The sequence below is a fragment of the Podarcis raffonei genome, chromosome 4, assembly GCF_027172205.1.
Source record: "Podarcis raffonei isolate rPodRaf1 chromosome 4, rPodRaf1.pri, whole genome shotgun sequence".
NCBI classification, from domain to species: domain Eukaryota; kingdom Metazoa; phylum Chordata; class Lepidosauria; order Squamata; family Lacertidae; genus Podarcis; species Podarcis raffonei.
The window spans coordinates 44,243,265-44,256,032 of NC_070605.1; the positions used below are offsets into that span (position 1 = coordinate 44,243,265).

The 12,768-nt window shown below is 38.4% G+C and overlaps 1 protein-coding gene across 3 annotated transcripts in view; it reads right to left on the reverse strand.

Moving 5' to 3' along the window:
• The window catches only part of CADM2 (cell adhesion molecule 2), a 356,070-nt gene that overhangs the window by 132,821 nt on the left and 210,481 nt on the right, over positions 1 to 12,768 (reverse strand). For all 3 annotated transcript variants that reach the window (XM_053386462.1, XM_053386460.1, XM_053386461.1), the window contains one exon: positions 10,042 to 10,191. In XM_053386462.1, coding sequence (XP_053242437.1) covers positions 10,042 to 10,191 — 150 coding nt within the window. The remainder of the gene's footprint in view (positions 1 to 10,041; positions 10,192 to 12,768) is intronic.

A 12,768-nucleotide genomic window follows, 5' to 3' on the forward strand; every position in this document is an offset into this window, starting at 1 on the left:
CTCTGTCCTAACTGCAAAATTTTTTACCCAGGACTAAAAAACTGCAGATACATTGTTGTCCAAGTGCCTAGATTGGTAGTGTGATCACTTTAAAAATTGGAATATTTACTGAATGCCGAGGAAGATGGCAGCTAAAATATAAGTTGCCATCTTTTATTTTATAGAGCCATCTATATCCCAATTATATAGGGATTTGGTTGATCTGATTTACATCCTATGCCTTTTTAAAATGTGCTTTTTTTTGAGGGGGCAATTGGCTTGTTTTTATTTTAATTATGTATTTTGTGGTTTTATATCTTGATTTTATTCTGTGAACTTGCCTGAAGCCGCCAGGTATAGGGCAGTATATAAATTCAATAAATAGACAAAAATAAATTACATGTGTGCTGTCATTAGAGAAGGACTCAATTAGCTCTATTCATCACTGGCACCATATATATCATCATGGAAATATATAAGGAATAAGATGCTGGGAAATAAGATGAGGGGGACATGTTCCTTCAAAGAGACCAAATAAAATCAAGTAAGCAATGCACAAAACTAATTAAAGTTGATGCAACAAAAACTAAAGCATTTTTGATGCAATTTATTAAACAGAAAGGCTGTGAAATTAACAGCAATCAAAAACTAATTAAAGCTGATGCAATAGAAGCAGCCAAAGAATGCCTGATAACATTTATTGAGCCAAAGAAACATGGCTGTCAAGTTAAACGAAATCAACCACATTCTGTTTTTGAATAGTAACGCAAAGATAATTATGCACTGGGTGACACTCTCTGAATAAGATTCAAGTCATTACCTTAGAAGACAAAAGGATTGACATGCAGTACTAAAGTGCTTCCACAGAAAGAGGGCCTTAATGTTTAAACCTTTGAAGAGATTCCTACTCCTAGAGTATGACTCATCAATTAAATATAACATGTCATTGTTATGTTATGATAACCATTAATTAATAACTGACATTTGGGATACTTGTGTTGCCTAACAGGGCATTTCAAGCTAGGAACAGAGCTCCAACTACTTCCCAGTCTTTCCTATGTTATACCTAAGAAATCACATTAGCTGACATTTCAAGTCAAATGCCCAGGGGCAAAACAGACTCTTTATCCTCCTATAATGCTTGGCAACCTTTCATCTCTTACATGTGGTGCAATGACCAAATGAGACAACCACCCCAGACTCAAGGAAACCATTCCAAGAGTTTACTGGATTAGGGACTTTGGATAGCCTTGTTAAAAAATTGTTATATAACAGGATATATATTTCTTATATATCCTAAACTGCTTTGTATGTTCTTTAAGATTAAAAAGAACAAGCTGTCATTGTTGTCTTTAAAAGTTTTTATTATGCTTGAAAATAATAAAGTATAGTACCTATATTTTCAAAAGCACCTGTCTTTCCATTTTGAGCTAAATATTCCAGAGTCAATCGATGGCCAGACAATGGCCAATTTCGCATGATCAAATCTCATTTTAGCAGAATGAGATATGCATGATTTTCACCTGCCAGAATAAAACCCCATTGCTCATCCCTTCATGCATGCAAGCAAGTAAGTCAAGAAGTCTCAGTTAACCATTTCTTCCTGTTTGATTCAAATCAGATACTATTGGTTAATGGCTTGCATCTAAGCTTCCTGGGTATGGAAGCGAAATTGTTTTATTGTGTAATTTAATTATGTGCAGGCATATTTTATAAAGTGTGTTATCTTTCATAGAGAGCATGTGTTGCGGTGGGGTCTGATAGGCCACACCTCTGTTGCTGGGCGGCTTAGTATGGGTGACCATCTGCAGTGATTGGGCAGCTGGGGTACTGGGCAAATTTTGGTGTTGCCATTTAGGGGGACGGACTAAAGCTTATAAAATCAAGTCACACAGCACTGACTGGGCTCTTTTGCTGCATGCATTGGATCACCCGCCCACCCTCCCTAATCTAGGGCTATTGTGTTGACCTTGCTATGCCTGTCATGGGGTCGTCTGCTTTTGGGACAGGGGCCTGGTACGAATTTTGTCCATTTGGCTGATTGGCTGGTTTTTGCCTACTGCGTAGCAAATCGTCAAAACTTGTAAGGTTACGATTAGGCATTGGTTAAAAAATTGATTGGTGGAGGGGTAAGGATTGGTGGTGCCTGCCCCTCCAATGCTGCTGCTGCAAGGGAATTCCGTTAAAGGAATCCAGGGGCTTGCCATTCTTTCGTCCATTCTCCTGAATGGGGCTTAGGGCCGCGCAAGCCCCCAGGAGCATGCGGGGGGCGGGGGTGAGGGTCTGGTGCCCGGCTCCATGCTCTCCCCAATATTGTTTTCCCTTACTGGCTTTCTCTGGAATCCGGAAGTCAGTTCTGTCCCTGGGCGTGGGGACAGATAATCATAACCAATGCCTAAGCAACCACTCACATTTATGTATTTTAATAAAGTTGTGGCCAAAATTATGCCAAAAACCTTAAACAAAAATTATGTGTGAATTGTGAATTATTTAGGGGTGGCTTGGGGGACCTCGACACGCAACTAGCTTTTCTACTTATAAACTACTTAGAAGCTATTTGGCAAGTAAGGAGTATATTAATCAAATGATCAAACATTTTATTTGTATGCCACTTTTCCATAGTTAAAACCATGCTCAAGGTAGTTTACAACATGTAAAAAAAAAAAAAAGTACACTAACTGCAAACATAACAAAAGTAGTCATAAACAATAAAGACATACCCTTCCAATTGTCCCTGTTTTCCAGGGTCAGTCCCAGAATTACATCCTGGCTTCTGATTTGATCCCAGAACGTCGCTATTTCCTCTGCTAGTGCTGCCACCGCAGAGCTCAAGAAAAAAGATGAGTCAGTTGCCATAGCCCTGTCTGAGTCATGTTGGCAAGCAAGCAGGGGCTAGGTATTTCTGAGGAACACTAGCTTGAGAACAGAATCCACATATGAAGTCAAACAGTCTAGTGGTCAGGGAATCCAGGTGATCACAAAGTCAAGAGCCCAGATGGAGGGCAGAAAGCCGCAAGGTAGAGCTAGGAACTACAGACATTGTTTCCAGCATCTGACTACTGCTGAGAGCTCTGTTTAAGAGGTTTGGAGCCAGCTGGTTCTCATCAGTGCATTCTGCTCTTTGTCTCTGATGGATGATCAGCTACAGGTGGGCTCACTCCTCCTTCTCCCTCTTCAGACTGGTGTTCAACAGGTGAAGTTGACCCCTCAACCATTATACTAATGCTTGTTCCGACTGGCTGTGAGGTATAATCCTGTTGCCTCTCCTTGGCCGCTACTGCCATTCTCCTCCCTTGGGTACCTCATAGTGGCTGCTGGAGAGTTGGTGAGTAATAAGAGAGCCTGCTGCCACCAAGGCCCAGCCTCGCATGATGTGTCAGCTCTGAGGGGCAGGCAGAGGGCAGGGCTATCCTGGGCGGAAAGAAAGGGGGAGTGGAGCGGAGTGCAAGGTTTGTTTGTTTTTTAAATGCTTTGTGTGTCTGTGTTTAATCTTGCCCTTATCGAAAATTTATTTATTGATGTGTGCTTTTCTTTTGTAAATCTACCAAAGAAGACAGGAGTGCGTGGCGTGCTCTGGTCCATGGGGTCACAAAGAGTCGGACACGACTAAACAACAACCAAAGAAGAAAATAAAATCAGCATTAAGAGGTTTTCTCTGGATGGTGGAGGGTGTGTGTGCTGTGTCCCATTGGTGTAGTGGTGGTGGACATGGCCCAGGACTGACCGGCTGGCAGCCAGGAGGGCCCTGCCCTGCTTCTCTCCACCTGGCTTGGGGCGGGTCCTGACAGGCTCCATAAAAGAATGCTTCTGTCGCTGCTAGGCAGAGAGAGCTCCATGTTTGTTTGTTTTAAAGAAAGCTTTTATTTTTTATCTATGTGATTTTAAATTGTGATTGATATTAATGCTGTATTCTTAGTTTTAGATTTTATGATTTATGTGGAAATTGTTTCCATTTGGTTGTGTACTTTTTGATGTGTTTTATTTATTGTTTATGACATTTGTTATGTTGGTATTTATGTAAATCTTCTCATTCTGTAAGCTGCCTTGAGCATTGTTCTAACTATGGAAAGGCAGCTTACAAATAAGATGATGAAGAAGAAGAAGATGATGAAATTCTTGGTAGGGGGTGGGGGAGGGCTATAAAATGGGGGGCTGAGGAGGGTCAGTTATGAGGAGTGAGAAATGCCCCTATCTGCATCTGAGCAATGTTGGAGGGTATGTAAACAAAGCATCAAAAAGTGCACAAATAAATTGGAACACTTTCCACATAAAACAATAAATCTAAAATAAAGATAGAAAACATTAAATTCAGCAGCAACCCCCCATCCACCTAAACATTACCCCCACCCAACAACCAACAGCAACTTAAATTACAGCTGTGGTATTTGTCTGTTCTTAAATTAATCGGTGTATAGGATTCCTCTGCCTATATTTCTCATGGGGAAATCAGTATTCATGGCTGCTGAAAGTGTGTACATTTGCAAACCTCACTCCCCAGTCTCTGTCCCACTCCAAGATACAAAACATGCTTTACGTCCCTTACAGGAAAATGAAAGGGCTATTTTATTTACATTGTTTAAGTAGGCCAAGCAGAAATCATAACAGGTGACATATACAGAAACACAGAACACAGCTTCCACTATTTAAGCTAATAAGTTAACCACTGTTTCCTGTAGATCCTTAATGAATTTTAAATTATTATTTTTTGAAATTACTGGAAGCAGTTAAGAAAAGGGGGGGGGGTGAATGTAACAGTATTACATGCGTATTGTCTCTTATTATTAAATTTTTAACTACAATATTTATGTTTTTATTTTTGCCATCCTGCACCTGTTTTTATCTACTTTTGGCTTTTCCAGCACAGATACAACGTGTGGCATTAGAGCGTTTGTATACATGTGAAATATGTGGCTATATTATGTTAATAAAATCAATTTACTTCTGACTGAATATTCTCTCATTATTCAGTAAGACTGGAGGGATTCTGTGTGGTCCTCTCAACACCCTTCATTACAACCTGACAACATGGTGATCTGATTTTTAATCTCACAGGCAAGATTTTCCTTTTCTTAAGTTCTCAGAACTGAGAATGAAAGCAAAAACTGCTACTTTAGAAGGATTTTTTAAAAAACCTATCAAATAAATAAAAGGGGGGGAATGATGTGTGGTAGGAGCATATTAATCTGCAAATAAGACCCTAGATGTTCCCATGATTATAAATATAGGAAATATCCACAGCTAACCAAAGCCACATTCCTATATATTACCTAAAAATCATCAGTACAGGAAAATGCAGAGAAGTAAAATGAAGACATAAAATAGAATCCATTTGAAAGATGTTCATACCAAACGGGGGGGGGGGGAGGATATATCATTTGGGCTAGTTTAATAGTCTCTCTCATTAGGAGAAACGAACACACACTGAGAACATATCTCTGCCTTCTGATTAAGCAATGAGCCAATACAGCTGTAAATCTTCCAGAAATTCCCCACGGTTCAACTCAAAAGAGCAGTGTTTTACTCTTTTCACCTCCTATCCTTCATTTTCAGACCATCATTGTGTTAAGTACATAGGAAAACTCTTCATCATGCTGTTAAAAGAAACAGGGTTTTTTCCTGCTATCCTGAGCAGCTTTGATACTGTAAGTTCTTATTTTTAGAGTGATAAAAAGATTCATAGAAAGGTAATTAGTCTATTGACTTCATAGCAGAGGAATGATAAATATTTAGGCCACAATTATTCACCTTAAAAATTATATGCACAATAAAGCCCAATTTCTTTCTCCATCTACCCTGTAGGGCAGATCTCTTTGTCTGAACTAATTTGCACAGGAAGGGAGTCTGAGGAACAGAGGCATACAGTGATAACAAGAAACTTAATCTCTAGGCTTTGTTGATAAATTTAAAATTGACAAATCATTGGATACATATGGCAACCACCTGAAAGTATTATCAGGCTAACTCTGGCTAATAGTCACAATGGCTGTGCAGCACTTGAATACCAGTACCTGGGGAGAACAAGTGGAGCAGAATGAACTTGCGCTCCAGTCCTCCTTGTGGACTTCCCATAGGCATCTAGTTGGCTGTTATGAGAAAAGGATACTGGACTAGAATAATGTTAATTTAGTCCAAAATCCATATTGGAACAATATGTTTATTAGACCAAACAAGCAGCACAAAATAGTTCTGGAGAACATAAAAAACAGTGGTACCTCGGGTTACATATGCTTCAGGTTACAGACTCCACTAACCCAGAAATATTACCTCAGGTTAAGAACTTTGCTTCAGGATGAGAACAGAAATTGTGCAGTGGCGGCACAGCAGCAGCGGGAGGCCCCATTAGCTAAAGTGGTGCTTCAGGTTAAGAACAGTTTCAGGTTAAGAACGGACCTCCAGAACGAATTAAGTACATAACCAGAGGTACCACTGTATACTATTTAGTGACATTTTGGTTGGTAATAAAGATATTGTCTTAATGTAGATTTCTGTATTATTCTCATTGGCCAATGAGATTGGAATGCTTTATTGCAATCTAAATGCATATTTTAATTCATCATTGTATATAATTTTGTGTGTGTGCTTACTTAAATTAATATTCTTTCTTGAATTGCACTTTGGCAATATGTTTTTCTCACTGATCTAACATATAAAAGCTGATATATTTTTGAAGAGTACCATTATGATCAATGACCAGAATTGTGAATCGACATAATAAACTCTCTATATAGGACAACAGCTAATGAGTTGCAAAACTTTTTTTAAAAAAAGGACATTTAAAAACAGTATATAGTATATTAAATAAGATATACAAGTTAAAGAAGGTATATAAGTGCCCATGATTCTTGACATACATCACATGATTGGATGAAAAGTCAAATTTTCCATGAGATAAATCATATTAGAAAGTGCTGCAAAATTAAATCTGTTAATACAGAACAAATGCAAAGAATGAGGTGTTTGGGCAGAAGGAGATGAAAATATATTTGAACATGGCCCTTTCCTTTTCCAAATTCATTTGTTAACTACCACACCATCTTTCCTATCTAAAAATAACATTCAAATGCTACAAAATGCTGAGTTTTCATATTAGATTTTTGCTGGCTTTACTTTATTTTGCACTGTAACACATGGCATGTAGCTAACTGAGCAATTTGATTAGGGTATTTCAATTTCATGCCATGATACTGAAGGTCATGAATTTAATCTTCCTCTATTCATTGTCACCATTTCTGCTGCTGCCCATAAATTAAGTAAAGCAACACTTTTGCTGAATAACTGGCCATCTACTCTAGAAATACCCTCCAACAGCCCTTCAAACAAAACAAGCCAGTGTTCATATTCTAGGTCTCTGCCTAATGGGGGCAAATCCTATTTGTGCCTCCACACTGTCTGTGTGGGGAATGAGGACATTCGGAATGAGGGTGGTTTGTGACTTCGGGAGAAAGGGCTGCATCTAGCCTTAAACGCAGGCCATCAGCAGTGCCAGTGCTGACTTCATCCTAATGAAAACATCAATGATTGGGAGCGGAGAAGTTTTCTATTTCTCTCAATAAGGGCAACAGAAACGTATCTTCCCTGCTTGCAAACTTTACATTGTATCTTGATAGCATATTGAGTGGAGCTTATGCTACCTTTGTGCAATCCTCAGGATATTCATTGAGTGTAATCCTATTGCACGCTTACCTGGGAGTAAGTCCTATTGAACTCAGTGGGACTTCTGAATAGATCAACATAGGATTGAGCTGCTAAAATATTCCTTTCATCATCTTTCTATTGTTTCATCCAATACAGTAATCTGTTCCTGTTCCAGAGAAAAACCTCTGGGCGAGTGGCTGTGGAATTACCTTTCTTTTTTGATATTTTATGTTTTCTGGATTTCTAATGAATGTTACTGCCATTTGAAAGCACGGACACACACACCAAGTATAAGCATTATTGTGTCTCAGACTAAAAACTTGTAAGTATATTAATGCTTTAATATTAACTGCATTTTTCCACTGTCATTCTATCTGATATTTTCATTGAATAATAAGGTGTTTCCATATGGAATTTATTGACCAGGTTTAAGGCAGAGCCCTATAAAACTAACCTCCATGCTTTAAAACTGACCTCTCAGCATCTTGGAGGGATCTGCCATATTCCACACCTGCATGTCATGTCTCCTAGCCATTTGCCAACCCTGTGTATTTCTTTGGGGCTGTCACTTCACAGTAAAAGAATGTGGTGGGGTCCTTCCATAGTCTTGGCAAATAGCCACACTTAGGCACTTTCTTTCTTTCCCCTTCCAGCTGAAGGCTCAGAACTGTTGCTTCATTTTAGCATTCAAGTCAAAAAGAGCGCCAAACAATATATATGACCTGTGTTTAATTTTTTTTATGCTCCAGACTTAAAGTTATTATTCACAGCATTCACCATTAACAGTGGACTATTCAGATATAAAACTTCTGTGTAGAATTCACCAGTATTTTGCATATGTCTATAACATGTGAAGTAGCTGTTTTAGTACTCAAATGGAGAACTGAGTTGCCAAATTTAAGGTAAATGGAAAAGTAATTAAATAAGTATTGACCAGGAGGAAGACCCCACAGAAACATTTGCTTACAATCCCTACCCCGCAAGTAATGCCATCTAAGCATGGCATGGTATCAGAATGCCACAGATACAATAAAGCCAGACTACAGTCAGAAAACAGGAAACAACCTACATTTAAAGCACATAATACTAGAAAGGTAGTCCAGGCTACAGACCACAGGTCAAGTCACACAAACTTTATGCAGTCAAGGAATTAAGGAATCTAGAAACCATTTTTGTATGGGGAATAATGAGCTGCAAGTCTAACCCCAAGTGAACAGATGATAAAAAAACTAAAAACACACATAGAGCAGATAGGTAATAGAAGTGAGACCAAATATAAACTAATTAAATGTATAATAATATATAATAAAAGTATTCAATAGCTTCCCATACTTTATCTTATGGTAATCCTTATAACAATCAAAAAATGTAGATCAGCATCATTATTTTCATATTGTGGACTACAGCTCAAGTCACACATACATATTATTTGATCAAGGAAATAAGTACATAGGCAACACAAAAATATGTTCTCTTGCACTATGGGTGAGCACACACATACAACCAACAGCAATAGGATCAAGATCTGGACCATGGTCCTACCTGGTCATGGGCTATGGCTGAGTAGGTAGTGGGAAGCCAAATAAACAGCACAATCAGGTGGGTGCTGGGTGCCATACTTTTAGAAGGACAGTCACTATATTGAAGCAGTCAGCCAGTATGGCTCCTTCTCACTGCTTCTCTCTCTCGTTCTCCCCAATGCTGGCCATCACACTATAAGGGCAGCTGTATGCCGCTATCATGAGGCATAAACACACCATCACTGTTTTGAGTAAGCCTGGGTCCTCCATGCTACTGCTCAGTGATTGAGGAACAGCCTCCAGAACCAAGGGGTGGTGATAATTTCAAGTATCTGATGTACATGCCAGGAAAACTAGACTGTCATGGAAAACTGGGGACCCAGTTTCCCCAGCCCATACCCAAAAAAACCAACAGCAGAGCGAAAACAAGTCAGTTAGCAATCAGAACCAAGAGGCATTAACATAGTCCAAACATCAACATCTTTACATTTTTCTGATTTCACTCCCAGTGTTTGCCAGATTCACTGCATTCAGCCGAACATTTTTTGAGCAACCACCACTATCAGTTTTAACATTACTTATTTATCGTTCATTTGTCTGCATGCCTCAGTCTGGGCTATAGCTACTGAGGGGAGCTATCCAGGTATTTTGCTCCATTGAAGCCTCCAGAGAGGTGTCATTGAGGCTCTGGAGGGGGATTCCAAACTGGGTCTTTGACCTGGGTAAAATAAAGCCTGGTTTTGGCCCTGCCTCATTGGACAGACTCCTGGATTTGACCATGGTGCTCAAGCGAGCAATTCTTGGCAAATAAATAAAAAACTGTAGGACATTATTAAAGCAGTTTATACTTTTTTAAATCAATAAATTATTTATTACTTAAGTAAGTTAGAAATCAAAGCATATTCACCTTTCTTGTCATCGAAGTACAGAGTCTGTTGAGCTGGATTTGACCACTGGAGGGAGGTGTTATCATTTTGATCAACCCTACAGGTCAACGTTGCTGTTTCACCCTCGATAACTGTAACATTCTGTGTGAGCGGAAACTGCCCTTGGCTACCTGCAGGGAGGATATATAAGAAAAAGAATGCAGGTTAGATTACTGCAACACATTATATGTAGGGGTGTTTCTGAAAACGGTTTAGTGGTTTTTATGATGTAATGCTATGTTGTGAACTGCCCTGAGATCCATGGATTAAGGGCAGTATAAAATTTAATAAATAAAACAAAACATTACATTAAAACTTATAGGGGAATAGTAATAGCTTTAGTCTCCCAGAGGCTTGTGCATTGGGTAACTGTTGTTTTATTAGTTTATTTGCAGGAAAAATAAACCTAAGAAACATTAGTATTGTCCTATAATGCTTGTCCATCCTTGTCATAAAGATAAGCAATTCAGGGAAAACAACCTCAATATCTGAACTATTTACCATATCTGTGGATGATGAAGAATCACAATATTCATGTGATTGTGGTAAGCTCCACCCATTCCTCTTAAGCTGTCATCCTTATAGAGTAGTGCAGGAAGGGCCACTGGAGATAAATTAGAGAAGCAACCAGCAGCTACTGTGTCACAAGGAGAGGATTTTTGGTGGTGGAACTCAACACAGAGGAGGTGGAGCTAGGGCTCCATGCAAAAAGATAATGAATGACCTTTGCTGGAGCAAGTATAGATTCAGAAATCATGCATTTGCATCGTGCTGGCAGCAAAAACTCCATTGCTAAAGGGAAGAAAACTTATGGAAAGTATTATTTCACCGGGTCTACACTTTTTAAAGATTTATTTATTTATTTTGTTTTTATGCTACCCTTCATCCAAAGATCACAGGGAAATTGATAAAATACAATATGCTCCAAGTATGAATAACGTTGAATATCACCTTTAACATATTAAAAACAAAATGTATCATATACTGCATTATTTATTTAATCCAAAAGAAGCATAGGGCATAGGGCAACATGCAGTAAAACAACACCTATAAATAAAACACATTCAAATAACTGAGACATAATGAAATATTAAATATAATTAAATCCATGAGCCTGAATTAAAAATTTAAAACTGAAAACACATATAAAACACATTTTTCCTTCTCCACATTTCCCACTCATTCTTCCAGCATTTTAAAAAATGGTCCTTGCTTCCCAGTGTATGTTGATGCAATACGGTGTATGTAAAACCTAACTATGAAAGCAGTCATAACTTTGTGTTTGATATGAGTATGAAAGCAGTTTATGGATAGAGGCACTGAAGGAGTACAATAATGGTCATTTTTTTGTCTGGATCCACTAGTAACCAGGCAAACGAAAGTCAAATGGTTGATGGGGGATTATGCACAGAAAAAAATGAAACGCATTTAAAGCACATTCTAAATGCTTGCTTGGAATTCTCTGCTTTTTTAATAAATCAGGGAACGATTTATTAAATGCACTGTTATGGAGTTACAGGTTGTGTAGCAGTTAGAGTGTTGATCTAGGATTTAGGAGACCAGGGTTCAAGTCCCCATTTAGCCACGAAACTCACTGGGTAACCTTAGGCCACACACTGCCTCTTAGCCTCAACTACCTCACAGGGCTGTTGTGGGGATTAAACGAGAGGCGGGAGAACAATGCATGACCCCTTGATTTTATTGGAGAAACTGCTGAGATACAAATGCATTAAATACATAAAATACACCATATAAGAACTAGAAGAAGCTCGTTATAATTTGTATGTTGATGTGTAGAACTGCTTTTTCCTGGTCAGATCTCAATGTTAACAACAACAACAATAGTAAATAAATTATAACTTTTTTTCTTTCCTTTGATTCTCTACTGGTGAAAAAACTCGCTTATTCGTCTTGCTAAATATGGATCACACTATTTCAAAGGAGAATTATAATTTGATGTCCCTCACAAATCTACCCAGTTTCCCCTTCTGTCTTCCAGTCTCGCCTAGATACTTCTCATTAGCTGGAAATGTGATGATTTTGCTTTGCCATATGTGGCTCCAGCATGTGCAGAAACTTAACAGCTATCTTGTTACCAATTATTTGAAGGAGTAAAAAGAACATGTATTTATTCTACCACCTACATCCACATCCATGAAGAGAATTGAATTAGTAATCCACACCGAGGGACAAAAGCATAAATTTCTCTGAATCACAATGCACATGAACTGGAACCATATATACTGTGAAACATTTAGAGGTTAATTAAACAAAATAGTGGTCTTCTGGCAGCACTTTCCAAATTGTGGCTCTAGTTAACCATATAGAATGCGTAAAGAAATATATACGAAGAAAAGAAACCAAACAAAAATACCCTGCACTGAGAGCAACAATAAAGATTACAATAATAAAAACAAAAACATCCTGGTAGTAATTACTGAGTTTGGAATAAGCTTAGCAGGATGTTGAAAAGCAAGCACCAGCACCATAGTATATGAACATATCTACACAGGTGAAATATGATCCTAAACCAATAATGCTAAAATGTAGCTCAAAGTACATGGAGAACGTTAAGTTGGATTGCCACTTGAGGTCAAATCCACAACGTCTAGAGCTGACTTTATTTTCTTGTAACACGAAGAACAGTTAAAAGACTAAAAAGTCAAGAAAAAAGGTCCTGGGGGTTGTTGTGTTGATCAGCTGCAGCA